The 18621-nt window shown below is 40.0% G+C and overlaps 1 protein-coding gene across 1 annotated transcript in view; it reads left to right on the top strand.

Moving 5' to 3' along the window:
- The window catches only part of DNAJC1 (DnaJ heat shock protein family (Hsp40) member C1), a 177485-nt gene that overhangs the window by 21066 nt on the left and 137798 nt on the right, over positions 1 to 18621 (top strand). The window contains exon 8 of the mRNA XM_019470988.1: positions 8213 to 8351. Within this exon, the coding sequence (XP_019326533.1) occupies positions 8213 to 8351 (139 nt within the window). The remainder of the gene's footprint in view (positions 1 to 8212; positions 8352 to 18621) is intronic.

Here is an 18621-nt window from a genome sequence, read left to right on the forward strand (position 1 = left end):
GGGATTGAAGAAAAAAGCCAGATTCCCTTAGGAGCAGTGAATGACCTTGGAGCTACTGGAACAGAGAAAAAAGACGACACCCTGAAGGCGCAGAGGGGTACAGGATGGAGCCTGATGACAAACAGTGAGGGATGGGTCCTCGAATTGGACCGAGAGAGAAAAAAGGACTTGGAGGGGAGAAAGAAAGAAGGTTAGGGCTGGAGTGAGTCTTCTGGCCAAGGAAGCTTTAAATCAGAGATTGTAAGCACAGGATGCACATGCTGATATTACAGTGCAAGGTACTCTGAAAAGCTATGGGATAAAATTGGCATCATTTTTATTTCATAGATTTGCTCTGCCTCTTCCATCTCATTAGAAAGGTTTGAGCAAGTGCCAGCTGCATGGCAAAGGCTGAGCCCTGGTCACTAGTGCACAGCCTGACAGGAGAGAAGGACTTTGCCTCCTGTGAGTGAAGCCATTTGCTGGGAACCTCCCTGCACATGCAGTGATGCAGTTTATGTGTCTCTGCTTGAGAGGAGGTTTATACACAGTAGAGAAATCTTTCCTTACAGGTGGGCAAGTGATATCTTTGTTGTCACTCAGGAGTTTTGGTAGGCGGGGACTACATTAAGCATTTCCTAAGTATTCAGGGCCTCCGACTGCAGAATCCAATCACGCTACAGAACTTTGGTTCATCTTTTGAACTCTCATTTAAGAAAAAACCCAGTAGTTTGTAATCCCCTTTGCTCAATTTGTGTTATTATACCATGGCCACTGTTCCTGTCCGTGCACTCTGTAACCTACCTAGCACAAGCAACATGTCTCTCCCTGTCCTCCCCAGGGAGCAGAGGCCTGATCTTTAGCTCCATGCTGGCCGCTCTGGGCTTTCCCCAGTGGCAGATCATCAGCCCTGTCATGAGATCATCGCATATAGGGACATGGGGCAGAAGTGGACTTTGTTGGAGAGAAAGAGATGGTAGCAAGTAGCACTTGTTCCTGCTACAGCATCACAAGCAGCTCTAGCACCATAATAGAAGGGATCAAGGCTCATGAAGGAATTGAGGCTCCCTTAGTTATCGCTTTCTTTCTCCCTGCTCTAAATCCATACCTGGTACAGCTTCAAGAAGGAGACGAGGAGCACTGCCAGCTGCATCCTGATGGCTAATGGCGGCATGTTAATCAGAGGAGCCTGAGCTATGGTTGCAAACTTCTCAGGTATTTTTCTCTGCCTACCAGCGTGATACCTGTCACAGTCAATCACTGGCTGCTTTTCACCAATGAACATTCAACAGATTTCAACCAAGCTTAGAGGCGGTGCCGTTGTCACTTGTGGTGCAGCTACAGCAAGCTGGATCTTATCTCCGTGCTCTTGGGAAGGAAACCGTCAAAACACCAGCAGACAGTAGAGAGTTGCTGCATTGTCTTCCTGAGTCTGCAGATGGTGTGAAAATAGGGACCTTTCATCTCAGCAGAATGCTAAAATCTGAAACTTAATTATGACAGCTGCATTTGCATTAACTATTTCAGTACCTGAGCATTTTAGCAAAATATTCAAACCATGAGCTTTTACTAGATGTAGTTTCCTATCAGTTCTCTCTGATAATGACCTCCAGTTCAAAAGGTAACTCTCAGCTTCCATCCTGTTAACTTCTGATGCTGTTTTCAGTTGCCAGTATACATTGGCATGTTAGAAACTGAAAATGTAGGTAAATACATTTAATCTAATATTGAAAAAATACAGAGTTTTCCTGTATTGATTCTATTGCTTATTTTCCTAGTTAGGATGGTAGAAGTTCTTGCTCCCTTCATGTAGACTGTGGAGAAGGTATGCTAGGTCAGCAGCTGCTCTTTCTGAGGGCATCCCCTGAAGCACATCTGATCTGTACTCGATTGCATGGCCAGAGCTACAGCTGAGGAGCCTTTCAGTACCACTTTCCTAGTCATGGTCATTGAATTACTATATGAAGAATACAAATAACTGAATATTCATTTGGCTGTGGGGACAATTTTGCACCTTTAGAACTTGAGATGCAGCTGAATTTCAGATAAAACACAGAAACTTAAGAATTATATAATTTAGAATCAGAGATAACTCTCTTCAAAGTTAAGATTGTTTTTCCATTTGAACAACTGTCTTGCTTTATAACTTTATCTACAACCAAATTTTAGACCTGTACGTAAGTCTAACCATTATTTCTGGAAAAAGTAGAATGTGAAGTGTTTGCAATAGGAGGTGTTAGTATATCCAGCTGAAATTTCGTACAATTGCATGGAATATTTCTCTGTTTTCTTTTCAGTGCTATCAGCCATTGGACAATAGGATAAAAATATAGAAACAGACATATACTTGAAAGCTAACAGTCTTATTTGCAACTTATTTTTACTTAACACTACCACCATAGTCTCCATTGTTTGGTGCTGGAGTCATATAGTCTGTTGATGTACAGATAATGTCACAGTCCCAACGTAATAGCTTTCTGTTTATAGCATATTGAAAGAACAATTGTTAGGAAATGAAAACTTCAGAAAAGCCTGAGCCCTGAGATAAAATAATGCAAATACCTTATTTACCCGTATCTCGTTAGAATCCAAAAAGCAAGTTATGAAAGCATCTCTATCAACTTAGTTGCAGTCTAAGAACTCTCACACTTTTAAGGAGAGTGAGAAGGGCACCCCACAAGAGAGAGAAACTGAGAAAGAAAACTCAATAGAAGAGGATGTCAAGACTAAGTAGAGAAGAGGAGGAAAGAGCAGCTCACTGTAGACTGCAATAGCCAGTAGAGTAGGGATGGGGTCAGAGGAGAGAGGAAAAGAGACTGGGAAGAATAAAATGCTTAACCGTTATTTGTCCAAGGATAATGCTGGGGTAAAATATGTAACTGTTAGTGAGATTCTGACAGATTTACAAGCATCAGACCAAACTGACTCACTTGCTATCAGCTGTGACTGTATAAAACATGCTGCTCCAACTAAATTGGCAAAAGGAAATAAAAAATGAATGGTTTGCACATAAAGAGCTAAATTTTATGTTGATTCACCATATGTCCTCTGCCACCTCAGAGAAATAAAGATCTGAAGAGCATAAATATGCAAAAAATGTTGGCCAGGTTGTGCATTTTTAATATTTCCTAGTTCTTCCATAAGTACAACACTCTTGCAGCATGTCTGACTGCTCTCCACTGCATTGGTTGCAGAATTCCACCGCTGGCAGACAGCAAAATACAGATCATTTATGGGTCCCTTTTTCTTCTTTTTGGAGCATGGGATTTACACAGAGAAAGGCAAGTCAGCTTGTTGATATTAATTCAATTAGAAGACCGTTTCCAGGGAATATGCTTAGCTCGCAAACTTTTGGAGTTGGGACTGTCTTTTGTTCTGTGTTAGTGCCAGGTGGCCTTGGTCTCTAAACAGGAGTTCTGGTTGCACTAATAATAAATAGTCTTTAAAGATTATAGTAATTCTTGATTTGGAGGTGACAAAGAGGTGCAGAAAGTAAGCCAGTCATTTATAAAAATTCAGCCTAGGCTGGCTTAGCCTTTTCAGTGCTGTGAGCCAAATGTCAGCTTTGGGGCACCTCTGTAAGCTGATCTCTGGAGCTCCATCAGAGCAGGGTTCTCCTCCAACACAGGTGGGCTGACAGTTTACAGAGTAAGTGTTTGGGCATGTGGAGGTGCTCGGGGAGGTAATATGCCAGCTGACACAGTCCTGGCAGCCAGCTCTGACTCATGAGCTGCTGCTTTGATCTGGCCTTTTCATTGCACTCATGACAGCTGCTCCATTTTTTTCAAACGTTGATAAATTTCTCATTTTCCCCTGTATTTGTGTAACTCGCGTAATCGCTATAAAGTGACTTGAGAGTTCTCTGTAAGTGTTCCATAATCCGTGCTTGGGAGTTGTGTCATCTTGATTAGGTGTGATCATGTAAGGTCTTCTGATTAAGGTTTTGTTTCTGTTCCTTGGCTGAATGAGAACTGAGACACTTAGGGCAGAAGCGTAGATGCTAGCAGCATTGCCTTCCTGCCCACTCTATCAGGGCAAATGCCACATGTTCAGGTGGAATCTTCTAAAATGAATCTTCAGCGGACAAGCTTTCAGTACAAACAGGCAGTGGAATATTAATTACGAGTCAGTATGAATGAAATAGGTGTCAGTCATATACTGTAGGCAATCACTTACTACAGAAATGCACAAATATGTAGCACTCAATTGTTCGTTTGCTCTCGTGTAAGAATAACACCACAGTTGAGCTACAGTCTTCACGTTAGCACACAAAAGACATGCAATAGGGTCAAGTAATACACATATGCATACTGTCGTGGTTTAACCCCAGCCGGCAACTAAGCACCACACAGCTGCTCGCTCACTCCCTCCCAGTAGGATGGGGGAGAGAATCGGAAGGGTAAAAGTCAGAAAACTTGTGGGTTGAGATAAAGACAGTTTAATAAGTAAAGCAAAAGCTGCGCACGCAAGCAAAGCAAAACAAGGAATTAATTCACTCCTTCCCATCGGCCGGCAGGTGTTCAGCCATCTCCAGGAAAGCAGGGCTCCATCATGCGTAACGGTTACTTGGGAAATCAAACGCCATCACTCCAAACGTCCCCCCCTTCCTTCTTCTTCCCCCAGCTCTATATGCTGAGCATGACGTCATATGGTGTGGAATATCCCTTTGGTCAGTTGGGGTCAGCTGTCCCGGCTGTGTCCCCTCCCAACTTCTTGTGCACCCTAAAACATCGGTGTGTTATCAACATTGTTCTCATCCTAAATCCAAAGCACAGCACTGTACCAGCTACTACTAGGAAGATTAACTCTATCCCTGCCGAAACCAGGACACATACAAATTATATTATATTGCAAAAATTATGTTTCTGTTTCTCTTTGAATTGATGATTTAAAAAAAATATTAAGGGGCCAGGAATTTGCAAGGAAATTCCATTGTATAGTGTGCAAGTTGTGTACATTTTGGAAACATAGTAGTAAACTGTAAGGCTGAATACAGACCCTTTTTTTATTACAAAGAGATGAAGGGCCAAAATCGGAGCAAGAAGAAGAGACCCTTATAAAGGGGGGCACATAATTCATAATTCATTCTAAGGTGTGTGTAGAAAACTGAGGATTAGCCTGAACAGCCAGGAAAAGCTGGACCACACACAAGGTTCAAAGACAGAAAGAGCAAGCTACCTTTACTCAGAATCTATGGAAAAAACATTAGCAATACCTTCATCTACTTGTGGAAACACATCGCGCTAATTTGCTGTGCTCTGCTCCACCTCTTAAACCACAAGTATCGGTTTAAAGTTGCTGCAGTCGCTCTCAAAAGCCTGTGTGGCACTGGTTGTCCTTTTTTTTGGAGTTATGCTCTGACAAGTTGTTCCAACAAGCGTGAGACTTCAGGGGAGCACCTGGCCAAGGTCACTGTTCCCATGTCTCAAGAAGGGCGTGAGGCCATGAACTTCACAGCTGTCAGAGGTAAAAACATGCCTTGCCTCCCCAGCCAACTGCTTCCAGTCTTACTCTCATCTCACGTGAATGTGAAGAAATGTAATCAAGCCTGTTTATCACCGAAGGAAGGAAAGAAAAAAGCCCCTACTTGTGGTCAAAGGGAGCAATCGGGTAACACATTCCGGGATCTAAGACGACAAGACCTAAGAAGAGAGTTACTTGTGTACTTGACCTGAGTGGTTAACCAAAAATCAGCCTTGCAAGAGTATGTTGTTGTAGTAAGAAATTGCTGATGGAATCAGGTAATTGTTTGATGCTGTTATGATTCTTTTCAAAGGCTGCACAGACAGTCCTGATCCCTGAACACAGCAGAAATGTGACAGCAAGGAACAGTACTTTTTCTGTATCTCCAAGTCCTTTACTAGCCCTTTCTATTCCCTGTAAAAAGGGAATTCCTTTAACATAAAAGTCACTTTTACGCAGTCACTAAGCCTGCCATACAGTTCATTTTCCTACTGCATATGTTTGACATCTGTAAGAAATATTGTTGTACATGGTTTGAATATATAGGCCACCATTCAAGCCGTGCAGAAAATCTGGAGGAGATGGCAGAAGCTCAAGACATCTGAACAGAACTTTTACTGTTAGACACGTATGTGGGGTTTCAACCAGAATGATCCTGATTAGCTAAAAAAGAAGAAAAAAAAAAGATAAAGTATTTCTGTCTTAAACATTTAATGGTGGGCTCATTCACTACGTTATAGAGCGGAAGCAGTGGGGCTGAACAGCAAATGTTTCAGCAGTGCAATTCCAGTCTCTCACATGTTTAAGTCTGGGAAAAATTCCATGATTTCTTCCTGTGCTCTGATACCTTAGGAACAATAGGAAATCATCAATTCCAATTTTAAATTTGTCAGTAACTTTCCTGTCTTCTAGTGTAAAGCAAATGAATCATCCTTTTTTTTTTCCTAATATGCATCAGAAATTTAATCTATTAATTTGTAATGATCTCTTATTTAGGCAAATAATTTTCTATATGTAAATTTTATTCTTTATTTGAAAAAACACTTCCCTATTTTTAATTTTTTTTAATGATAAAAGAAAGACAATATAAAATGATTTTTAAAATTATAAAGACAATATAAAACCAGACAGGACTACCAGGCAGCTCTGCAGACCTCAAATCCCTGAGTAGGATTCTCTGTCCCGGCCTCAGAGCAGATTACAGGTGCAGTATTAAGGGCCAGTTCCCAAGGGTCTTTCTTCATACATAAATTAACTGGAAAGCAGTGGTGGGGGGTGAGGAAAGAAGTGGGTATTGGCAGTGTTAGGAGATCTGATCTGCTTCTGTCTGGATGGAGCAGTTAAAGAACTGCTTAATGATTTAAATTTAAGGACACAGTCCTGTAAGGTACTGGATACTCTCAACACTTATTTATTTCAGTATTTTGTGAAGGAACTGAGGATCTGGAAGAAGAACACCTGAAATACAGAGAGTTGCACTGACATTGTGCCTGGATCCTGGTTTGCAGTCTGGCCTTGGGGCAGAGCAAAGTCTCTGGTCAAGAAACTCAGGCATGGGCTGAATACGATCCCAGACCAGAGCTCAGCTTTTACAGACTAGCTCCAGCTCCCCAGGGCTTGGCTCACCTTGGCCACCCTGCTGCTGAGCTTTGGATACATCCTTAACGCTCCTGTACTCGGTCTCGATACCCACCTACCAGACCAGCCCTGTCCTCAGCGTCTCACTGCGAAGTCCACTGGCTGGTGGATTACATCTCTTCTCTCTCTTTTTTGGAGCTTATCTCTGGGAGTTGTGTTGGCTGCCCAGAAGGTGGGAATCTAGTGGGTGGAAGAGATAAAAGTCTCTGTCACTGTCTGGAAGGTTCTTTGGGTGATAGATTTTCTATGTGAACAAAACCATGAAATCTCATTGTTCATGACAGATACGGTCTTCAAAGATTGTCTGGCCAGTGGAAATATAAAATAAAAAATAAAACCCCTAAATTGGTCTCCTAAGTTGCCCAGGACCTGAAATAGTCCTCTTGCAAGTGACTGCAAGGAGTGTATTCCATGTTGTGAGGGTTTTACGGAGATTGGCTGTTAAGCCATATCCCATCTCTGCTGGTTTACCGTTTAAAGAGACATCTGGCAGAGTTCTGCCTTCTCTAGCCACCCCAGAGCAGTTTCAGCAATGCTTTCAAAATGGTGTGAGTGCCAGAGGTGATACAAAAGTGTATTGGCTGCTAAGCTCAGGTTTGTTCCTGCCAGAATATAGCATGGATACAACCAGAGTAAGCAAAGACAACTTGAGGTGATGGTTTACAGGCACCTGATCTTTGCCATTTGGTTCAGCACACCTAAGCCTGAATGCAGCTGTGGTTACTAAACACTGTGGATGTAGCCAGGACTGTATTCGGCTGAAAGTGGGTGGAATCACCGTCATCAGCCCTGCAAATGGCTTTTTTCCACTTTTCTGGTCTAATGCTACCCATCCCAATTCTCTCCCATGGGATGGGGAAGACGAGGCAGAGAAACTGTCAGCAAAACAGCATAGATGCCCCATATTCTTAAGCTTCCATGCCAGACCTCTTATTTTTCACAAGGTGCCTGTTTTTACAGGTGAAATGTATTGATTCCTCTGCTTTGGGAAAGGTCTTTTAGGCAACTAACAAAGGAGGCTGTTAATTACAAAGAGGTAGTTCTATAGGGCATACTTTGCAGGGTGTAGGTGAGAACTGTCTTTTCTCAAGCGATTTTTAGCTCCATTAATTACAAACCTCTAATCTAACAGCATCCTGTGGAGTGTCAGTCAGAGATGGAGATGGATGTGGAGGTGGAGGTGGAGTCGGAGTCCTCCCCAGACCAGGAGGAGGTGGCTCTGTTCAGTGCGATAGCCTGTCCCAGGGGTTGTGTGGAGATTGATCTGGAAGGTGAGCAAGACTGGGAGGTGAGTCACATTTGCTAGTCAGACTAGCAAGTCTTTACTTTTTTTTTTAGCACAGAGAAGAAAAGAGTAAAGAGGGAGGGAGAGAGAGGAGACGAGGAGGAAAAATGGGGAAAGATGGCAAGGAAGCACTGATCAGGTCGACATCTGTGCTGCAGCGGGCTGGGCTCTCCAGTGTCAGTTTGCCAGCGTCTGTAAAACCATGTTACATCTTTTGGTTAATTTTTAAAGTAGGTTCTAATTATTTATCATGTTTTTGATAGATCAGAAAGTAGTGTTGGTGTTATAAAAACTCTGGAAAGAGTAAGCAAATTAAAACAAGACAGCTGTTCCAGGCTTTTCCAGCCTCCCAAGAAGACTGCTTGGACTGCAGCACAACGCACGCTGCTTTTCACTGGCATGGGTCCACTATTTGTGTCACAGCCAGACAGCTTGCATTAGAGTTTGGCCCGAATGTGAAAAAGCCCTGTTATTTGAATTTAATTGAGAAATATGGAGTCACAATTCGGGTTTTAAATCTTTTTAATTAGTAAAAGGTTAGGACAGAAAATTCAGTATAGCTGTTACTGCTGAATCTGGCCAGGGCTTGGAAGGTGGTTGTTCAGCAGGTGGGTGCTTACAGCACCCCTCTTCATCCTTTGAGGGTGATGAGCACCCTCCAGCCCTCCTGGCTTCCCTGAGAGCAAGCGTGCAGTCTCTCCTAGCACTAACGTCGTATGACAGGTTAAACTTACAAGTCATGAGGGTAGGTGCCTGCCTGGGACCCAGGACTATGTTACAGCTGTTGACAGAGCGTCATATTCAGAGAGGTCTGATGCCAGGTGAAATCCAGAGCAACTCTATTTCCCACCAGTAGAGTTACATCAGTGTAAATCCACCATAGGAAAAATCAGAATCGAGCCCAATGGGGAAAAACTTACTGTAAAGTGTAAAGAGGTCGTAAGTCTTATTCAAGTTCCACTTGAGATGTGGAAGTTTTATTCTGGATCTGGTGTCTGGCTGCTTTGGGTGCTGAAGCCATCTTAAAAATTACCTAAGGATTCCCTCATGTGAGTATCTCTCACCAAACACTTTTCTACCTCTCAGTGAACTGCAAATTAACATCTGAAACAGAGCACTCAGCCTTCTGCCGCAGCATAATTTAGAGCAGTTTAGGAAGCGGAATTTTAGTGTTATACTACAGTTATACTACAAGGTGTCTTGGTCTTTACCTAGACCAGGACTGAAGGGGGGGGGGAAATAAATATATGTTTAGAACTAAGATTGGGATTCAGGATTTTCAATGATTTGTTCATCCACCTAAAGAAATTTGAGGACAACCAAAGTTATTTGCAAGCATGAGTTGAATTTGGCAAACAGCTTCAGATTAAAAAAAAAAAAAAGAAAAAGAAAACAAATGACAAAAAAAAATCAAAATAGATCAGTTTGGCATTTCCTAAACCATTTCCTAAAGCTTTTTCAGACTAAATTCATAGGCACGCCTGAATGCAGCTCAGATAGCTGAGGAAGAGGAGGCCTGTTGCAGGGTGATAATCTACTTGCAAGCTGAAGTCCACCTCTAGGACAGTCCTCTGAAATGGGAGATCAGGTCGAATTCCTCATCTGGTCAAGTGAGAAAAAGGATTGGAGGGCAGCTCTCCTCCCTGTTGGAGATATAAGAGAGGACAAAGGAAAACAATAAATTTTTTTAGACTTGTTTTAAATTGATTAAAAAAGAGCTTCAGGTTAACTCAGGACAGTTTTTTTTCCAAAGCTAGGCAAAAATTATTTAGGTATCTCTGCTTAGAGCAGCATTTCTGCACAGCTCCCCTTAGCTGAGCCGAGCACAAGCACAGCCTACGTAAGTAACGGTACGTCCCTAGGTATGACGGACCACGAGCGTGGATGAAGGAATTACTGTATAGTCTTGTTCTTGATTTGGAATTATGGTAAACATTTATCTACTAATGCAAATCAGATTCAATCTATGAAGATTGATTTTCATATAATTTGACCTTGTCTAATAAGTCTTCTTGACCAGATGAATTACAGGGACTTTGCACTGATTTATTTTTGCTTATGCATAAAGTACTGTGTGCTTGTTCATTTATTATGCTTAGCACATCAGACTCAGGAAGATTATATTATTTGAAAATTAAATTTCATACATTCATATTTTAACGTAAACCTCTCTTCAGCTGTTTGACTTCCTACAGCCCTGTCCTCCAACGTGAAGAAAATCCATAGAAAACAAATGGCTGTTTTCTTAAGTCTGTATGTTAAATAATAATACCAGAACTGTCACTGATCTGTGCATACTCATGCTATGATGGAAGAAAAAGGCTAAGCAATATTAATGTTCCTCTAAGCATCTTACCCTAAACTGTGTCCACAAACATTGACGTGACTTAATTATAATTATACTGTTATTGTGTCACTACAGGGAGAATTTGCCAGTATTTGATTACCTTATCCTTATTCTGTAGTCATCAACATATTTCAGTTTCTATTACTCTCTACATTAACTCAATCCCAAATCCAGAAAATCTTGCAAGGCTGGATCCAAAGTTGCTGACATTAAGGGAAAGGCTCCCTTTCATTTTAACAGCCTGTGTATCAGGCTCTTGATGCCAACAGTATCTTAAGTTCTTGAATGTTTTTTAAACCATAACTATATCTGAAGAGAATTGTGTGAGGGGAAGATAATTATGACTGTAATTACTCTTTCTCATATTATAAACTTGTATTTCAGTTGAAATAATCTCATCTTGCTACTTTCTTTTGATTACCACGGTTCTTTTTCCCCCCTGTACTTGCTTACATTTGAAATTTTAAAAAATATCATATACTCATTTAATCAACTGCGCCTTTTAGAACATTTATGATTATAGTAAATTTGTTTCAACACTGACTTCTTCAGCATCTCCCTAGATACCTCTTTGCATCTATTTCAACAAACTGCAGCCCATTTATCATTATTAATTGTTTACAGTCCTTCAAGCGGTCCATGATTTATCTCAAATTATTTAATATAGACCTCTCATCTTTTAAAATATGAAGCTGAGTTATGTCATTTAGCCAATTATCTAAGTAAAGAGGGCGTGTGGTTATTCTGCTCATTGAAAAATAGTTGTGTTTTGGCAACTGTATGGTTGGACAATAGATATAGCCTCTATAAAACTCAGCTAGTCATGTGTGTGTATATATATATCTCTCTCTCTATATATATATCTCCTTCCAAGGAGATATATATATGTATATATCCTTCCAAGCAAGTAACAATAAAAACTTATTTGTCATATGATTTTTATATATATCTATACATACACACACACACATCTGGAATCACATTTACTTTTTTTTTTAAATAAAATTTTAGTGATATTAGAGTTAAGATGTTTTGAGATTCTCCACCTATAGGGCCACGTTTGTAGCACCATGATTCTGCAAAATATTTAAGCATGTTACAGCATGGAACTACACTGGTGTCAATAGAATGAATGTTCCTGAAAAGATGCATTTAAGGTCTTTGAGTGAGTTTGAGCTGCTTGAAGGCAAACCAGTTCTAAAACAACTGGATGGTTCTTCTATTAATGAAAGTGTGAACATTTAAATGGTGGATACCTGTTACTGACTTACCAGTGACAGAAGCAAGCATTGAGTCCTATAAGGAAACTATATCTCTTTCTTTTTTGTCATGATAGAGATCTAATTTTTAGCCCTTCAACTACTCATATTTTGAGATTGAATAGTGTACCTCAGAAGTGTATACTTTTAGCAGAAAAATATCCACATTTAGGAGGAAAAAAGTATTTCCCTGGAAGACTGATGAAAATTAAATATCAGGTGTTTGAAACTGCTCAGGTGTTTCGAAAGTTAAAATTCGCTGAAGGGAAAGGAATTTGTACCCAAGAGCTGGCAATGCATTAAAAATACATGGAAAAAACTGAAAAAAAACATAGGATGCATTGTTGAACCATATGATAAAATCAATTTCACAGTGAATCATGCAGCTCTGCAGCTGAGTGTTGATAACTCATGATTCAGCTGAGAGTCTGAGAATATTTTGTATTTTTTTTTAAAGCCCCAACTCTTAAATTCATATGATTACAGCGGGAATTCCAACTTTAATTAAATTGAAGTAAGTCCCTGCCTGCAGAACAATGCTACAAGACATCTTCATGTATGCTCTAAAGACTTAGAAATCAAAAGACAAATAGAAGTAACCTGTAAATTTTTGTTTGTGTGGACTTTTATTACTATTATTTTGCATATAAACTTTGTTTTGTCTGGAGACTGTTTTATTCAAAATGAGCAACAATCTACAATACTGAGCTAAAGAGGGGAATACAGTGAAATGAGACAACCTACAAAGCATTCTATTTACTTTAACACAGGATTGCAGAGTGACAAACCCTATCTCAGTAAACTAAAGCACTAGCGATAAAGGTTAATGAGGTAAGAGCAAAAATGTAATCTACCTTAATGCCGGTGAAAAGATCCACCCAACTGCTGTGTGTATCCAACTAATAAAATACAATCAACATGCACTACCAGCTGTGTGTAAGGAACCCAATAAATGATGGATCAACAGACAAATCATCTGTCTTTTTTGCCCTTTTATTTTTGCATAATATACTCAGTGACTTTATCAAAGAACAGGAGGGGTTTTTTTCCCCAGAATTACCACAAATTTATTTCCTTGAAACTTTGGGGTATCCTTTCAGCATTTGCTCTGATAGGTTCTGGGGTTCATACAGGTATATAACACATATATAAATAATGACAGCATTACTGAGGCTGCAGACTCAAGCACCCCAAAAATAGGAAGTGCCACAACTGAGGTTTTGTGTAACTCCAGTCTTTTATGAGCTTGTGTCTAAGTTTTGACTAACGTGGCTAGTAAACCTTAGCACTTGCACCTAATGTTGAAGATTGGTCTATTTAAGACCTAAAGAAGTGTTTTGTCCAAAACCTTTTTCTCCAACCGATATAATTTGATTTCATAAAAGATACTACCCGTGACTGCAAATGTCATTTCACAAGTGTTACTGATACAGTCTTTAATCAGTGCTGTATGTTATCTTTTTTACTGAACAACCATATGCAGTCACTCCTCTTCACGTAGCTCTCCAACAAATACCAGTGTGTTCCCCACAGGCTAAAGCCAACTAGTCTCTAAATCCAGCCTCTCCTGCCTCCCCCTCCCCATTTTGTCATCCCTCTCTGCTCCCAGGATTCCTGTCTGGCCGGTCTCATTTTCACCAGTCACCGGCTCTGCTGTGATTCAAGTGGCTCCTTCCTCTTGCACCTTGTGTGAAAGCAATGCAAGTCACTGCAAACACAGAAATGACATGCTGCTTTTTCTCTCTACCTGTTCAGAGCAACTATTGCTGGGAAAGTACAAATTCACCTGCATGTATTTGGTTGGAAAAAGCATGCTTAGATGCTCCAGGGACAGCAGGTGCACAGTACGGTCACAAAGGAGTCTGGAAGCAAAGGAGAAAACTATGTGGCGTGGAGGGCATGGCACATGCATGCTCTAGTCATGCAGGAGCTAGAAGTAGCATACTCTGTTAGCAAAGGGAATGACTGGGTTTTGTAGATCCGTTCAATTCCTAGCTGTAGAGTTTCATGAAATTCAAACATACGTGAAAACCTAAACAAAGCTGCCTTAAGAAAGTCCTCTTGCCTTTAACTGTTCCCCCTGCTTCTTCATCCCTAGGCATCTATTCCTGCCAAGGTGTGAATTCACTACCCGCCACATTGGGCTGATACCACTGCTTACAGGGCCATCCTGTGAGCTGCCTCACGGAAATGATCTGGTTCAAGATCACCATGGGGTGCATTCACAACCTTTTACGACATAGTTAACTCAGACTTCAATACTGAAGCTGCTTATCCCAGGTTATGCTAATTCAAGTGACAGTGGCTGCAGTGTAAAATTTCATCTAGAGTGCTGTGTCTACACCAGTATCAAGAGAACTGTTTATGGCAATAGTATTTCCTGGGATACAACCCATGATCCCGAACCCTGTAGCACACTAAGCCACCCTGTGAAATTTTTCCCAAGGAATTGTCCTTTTTGGATGGACAAGGAGGGTGGTGAGAGGCACAGAAGACTGTGCAGTAGAGTGACTTTGCCATGCCTCCATAACTACAGGATAGTTATATTAGCAGTTGATGAGTTTTACTGGCTTAAGTTAATACCTCTTGCTGATCTTGGGTCAGCCAATATAAACTACAAATAACTTTATATTTGATTTAAGCTTGTTTTGTATGTGGTTAGGATTCAGGTCAGGGCAATGTTCTAAAATGTCTATTTCTGCTTATCATGGTTTTTTAACATCTCCCATCCTTTCTGCTTTTAGCCTTCCTGTCCCTTTTTAACTGATGTCCCTGCCTGCTTGACTTAGTGCTGGAGTGGTGGCAACAGCAGGCACTGGAGACAGCAAATAGTGGAAAAGAACATGGGTGTCTTTCAATACCCTTCGATCTCTTCCAGAATTAGTTCCCCTCTCAAACCACCCTTGTTCCAGATCTGAAAAACCACTGAAAATTAGGTCCAAACTTATTTGTGGGAAGAAGGGATAAAGCACTACGGGGTTTAGTGGAGCTGCTCCTAGTGACACAAGGAATGAATCTGCAAAAAAGTAAAGTTTAGTTTTGAAGTTCTGCGCTTTTGTTAGTATTTATGTTTCTTTAGCACCATGGGACCTTTCTCTGGATTTCAAGAGCAGTTCATGAGACTGTATCTCTGCAATCCCATCAGGCTCTTGTCAATAGGATTGTTGTGCTTTCTCCAACAAGATTATAAGCGCTCATTTGCTTTCAGCAGAAGTTTTACCAAGCATCTATTCATATCGTAATGGATTATTGACATAACACAGCAGACTCTTATGAAGTATTCCACTATGTGTAATTAGAGAGTATTTAATCTGCATAATAAAAATCCATATGAACAGTTGTTGTCATTCATGCCCAAAAGCTGCTGATCTAAATGAAGTATCTAGTTTGCCCCATAGATTTAGGGATGGAAAATAGCATTTTGAAAAAATCTCATCTAAATTCAAGATTGCAAAAAAGGTGCCTTTACTCAGCAATCCAGATGTGGGCAATCTGATTTCTCACCCCCCCCCCCAAAAAAAAAAAAAAAGCGGCATATAGATTTGAATGCTAGCTTGCAACTTTCATCTTGGATCACGTTTTTACAGCCATTTGATAAGTCTTTACTTTCCCATTCCTTGTGCCATTGGTAGGATGCCAAGGCAGTATTACAAGGAGCTTGCTCAGGGTCCTCCCGCCAGGGCTGGGGAGGAAGAGTGAGGCAGATTCTCTGCACTGTGGGGCCTTGTGATTTTTTTAACAATCCATCCACCCAGTGCTCCCACACCTGCATAATGGGCAAAAGGTCAAGCTAGCATCTGTATATCATTTAAGACCCACTAAAGTATGTAAAGTAGAGCTTAACTGGGAATATGAGTGGTTCACAGAGCATTACTGGGTGCTCTGTATTGGGAGAATTTTAGGATTAAAAAAATGTGAGGGAACAGAAGCTGTGACTGATAATGCAGCCTAGTGCTGAGTGGGAAACCAGTACGTAGGAAAAATATTTTATCCCCGTAACCTGCTAGGGCTTCCTTCGTGCAAGCTTTTACTAGATCAAAATTTGCAAAGAAAACAGTGCTAGCAGGAAAAAGGAGCTAAAAATATTTAATAAGATGTTTATTTATAATTTTTAACTTGTTTTAATAAACAATTTTGTAATTTTTATTTTGCCAAGGAACCTCCTTGAGTTCAAAATTAGCAAAAGCTGAAGGATATTAACTTTCTTTGTAAAGAAAGGTTCTGTTCAACCGCTGCCACTGCTTGTTATGTCGTGGTGAAAATCCTTCTGTAAGTAGCCTGAAAACAGACAAATGAAATGAAAAAAAAAACCCCCAGAGGTAAAACCTCAGCTATCATTTTCACATCAGCCTTTTACAGTCAGAATACAATACAGCCATTTTGTGATATCATAAAGAGTTGTTAGTTGTTCTTCTGGTGATTTAAAGCCCTAAATTATCAGCATAGTCTAGAATATTATTGTGCACAAAAGAAAACTACGCTGCATAAATTCCATAGTACCTTTTCATTTTGGCATCAAAATAATAAACTCAATTACTTGAGAAAAGGCATGTGTAGGGAGTACAGTGTGTTTGTCATGGCATTCATGAACTGGTGTGTGTGTGTTGAATTATGCAGAAATGTGGTTCACAAAGAATTGAAAAAATTGTGTTGACACCTGAAGGTACAGCAATATTCAGGTGAGCAAGTTCTGTAAAGCAACTTTTAAGCGCCTAGTGCAGAACTCTTACTTTTGTATCTAGAAATTAATGTCAAATGAATGGGTAGTAAGTTATTCTGGAATTGGCCCTAATTCTGGTATTTAACTTTTGAATATTTGTCTTCACAACTTTAATAATGTTCTTTAAATATACCTTTTTGCATAATGTGAATTTAGATGGTCAGACTCATAAATTGCAGGCTCCTCCAGATCACAAGAACAAGTGCACGCAGTTGCGGTTCTCAGCCGAGGAGGTAGGATTTTGGGTTGTATTTTGTATTTTGTGTTGTATAAAACAAAGAATGTTAATTTTAGTGTATGCATAAAACACTTGGGGCTATCTTAGAAGAGTCCCAAGATGTGTTATCAACCCAGATATTATACAGAGCTTTCAGGAAACAGGACTCTAAATGTCTGAGTTTAAAAAAAAAAGGCAAATGTGATAAGAAATATGTTGAAAGACTTTCTAAATCCCTTCATCAGAGGAGAGAGATAAAAATAATAACACTCGGTAGCTAAAAAATACAATCTGTGGAAATCTTAATGAAGCCTAATGACTCATGTGAGCTGTACTGTTAAATTTACTATCTCCATTTTACAGCTAAGAAAAAAGAAATATGAAAGTGAAGACTAACATTTCGTCTTTTGAGTTTATTAAATTTTGCAACTTAATCCATATTCTTATGTGCTAGTGGAAAAGAGAAGAATTGAGTTCTTATTGCAAGTAAAAATTAAACTATCACATAAAGGGGGGGGGCGAATTTGCAAGGGAGAGAGAAAGACCCCCATTCTGTCAGGCAGCTAATGATTACTGACCCTAACAGGGGTTGTTTGAAAGCAGGATGCTGAAAGCTTTAAAAGGCCAGCCACCCGTATGTCTTTCCCCTCTGAAAGAAGAATGTGTATTTCAACAGTTCTGTCAATGTCAGTTTGGTCTTCTCTGTCTTACAGAGCCTGTACTTGAATTCTCATAGAGCAAGTAAGCATCCATCGGGTTTTACTTTGTGTGTTGTTCTGCGCATAGTCTTCTCCTCATGTTTCCTGGTCATCCTTTGGCTTCTTTACAGTCTCTTCTACTCTAGATTTTGTAAATTCAGGATCTTACTCATTTTCCTCCTTCTTTCCATCAGAAGCTGTGGGTATCTCCTACCCTTCTGCAGTCTGTGTGTGACAAAGACCATCTCTATGAGACAATACTGCCTTTTGAGCCCCTACTTTGCTGTTATGTATTTTATATATATATATATAAAACATGCTGTCTTGTGGTTGCCTAAATATACTTTACCATAGTGATTTTATGATATTTATAAAGAACTTGCATTTCCACAGGTTTTAACAGAGATGGTTACATAACCAGGTAGTCCTATTGATTTCTATTAGATATTTCAGCAGATGACAACCCCAGTTTCAAGAATTCTGCTCTGTAATTTAGTTGAGCTAAATAGAGGTCGCAGCTCCAAGGATTTTTTTTAAATCACCTTTTGACAATTTTGATACAATTTTCTAATCAATGAGGATTACAATGCAAAAATGCTATGCTCAACATTTTGGTCTCCAGCATCAGGTCCTGGTCTTTTCTTTTTCCTTGGCATACTTTACCAGTTTGTTTATGATCTTATTGTATCTATGTTTTTTGTCAATTTGCTGTGAATTTGGCTTTCTCTTTTGAGTACCTATCTACATATGTCTTTACACTGTCATGTACTGATGAGGAAGCAAAATTACCCAGGTGGGAGATGCACAAACCCAGCCCTGTCCTCATTCCAGGCATTCAGTGTTGAAGGATTTTGTGGCCCCATCTTAGTAGCCCATTTGATTTGGAGCAAGACCCAAGATAATTGTTTGAAGTTCTGTACATATATAATTATTTATAAAAATAGCTTCTCTATAGAATGTATATATGCATGCATAGATGTGTATATGTATGTATGCATAATGCATATGTAAATAA

Source organism: Aptenodytes forsteri, unplaced genomic scaffold (genome assembly GCF_000699145.1).
Source record: "Aptenodytes forsteri isolate BGI_AS27 unplaced genomic scaffold, ASM69914v1 Scaffold336, whole genome shotgun sequence".
NCBI classification, from domain to species: Eukaryota; Metazoa; Chordata; class Aves; order Sphenisciformes; family Spheniscidae; genus Aptenodytes; species Aptenodytes forsteri.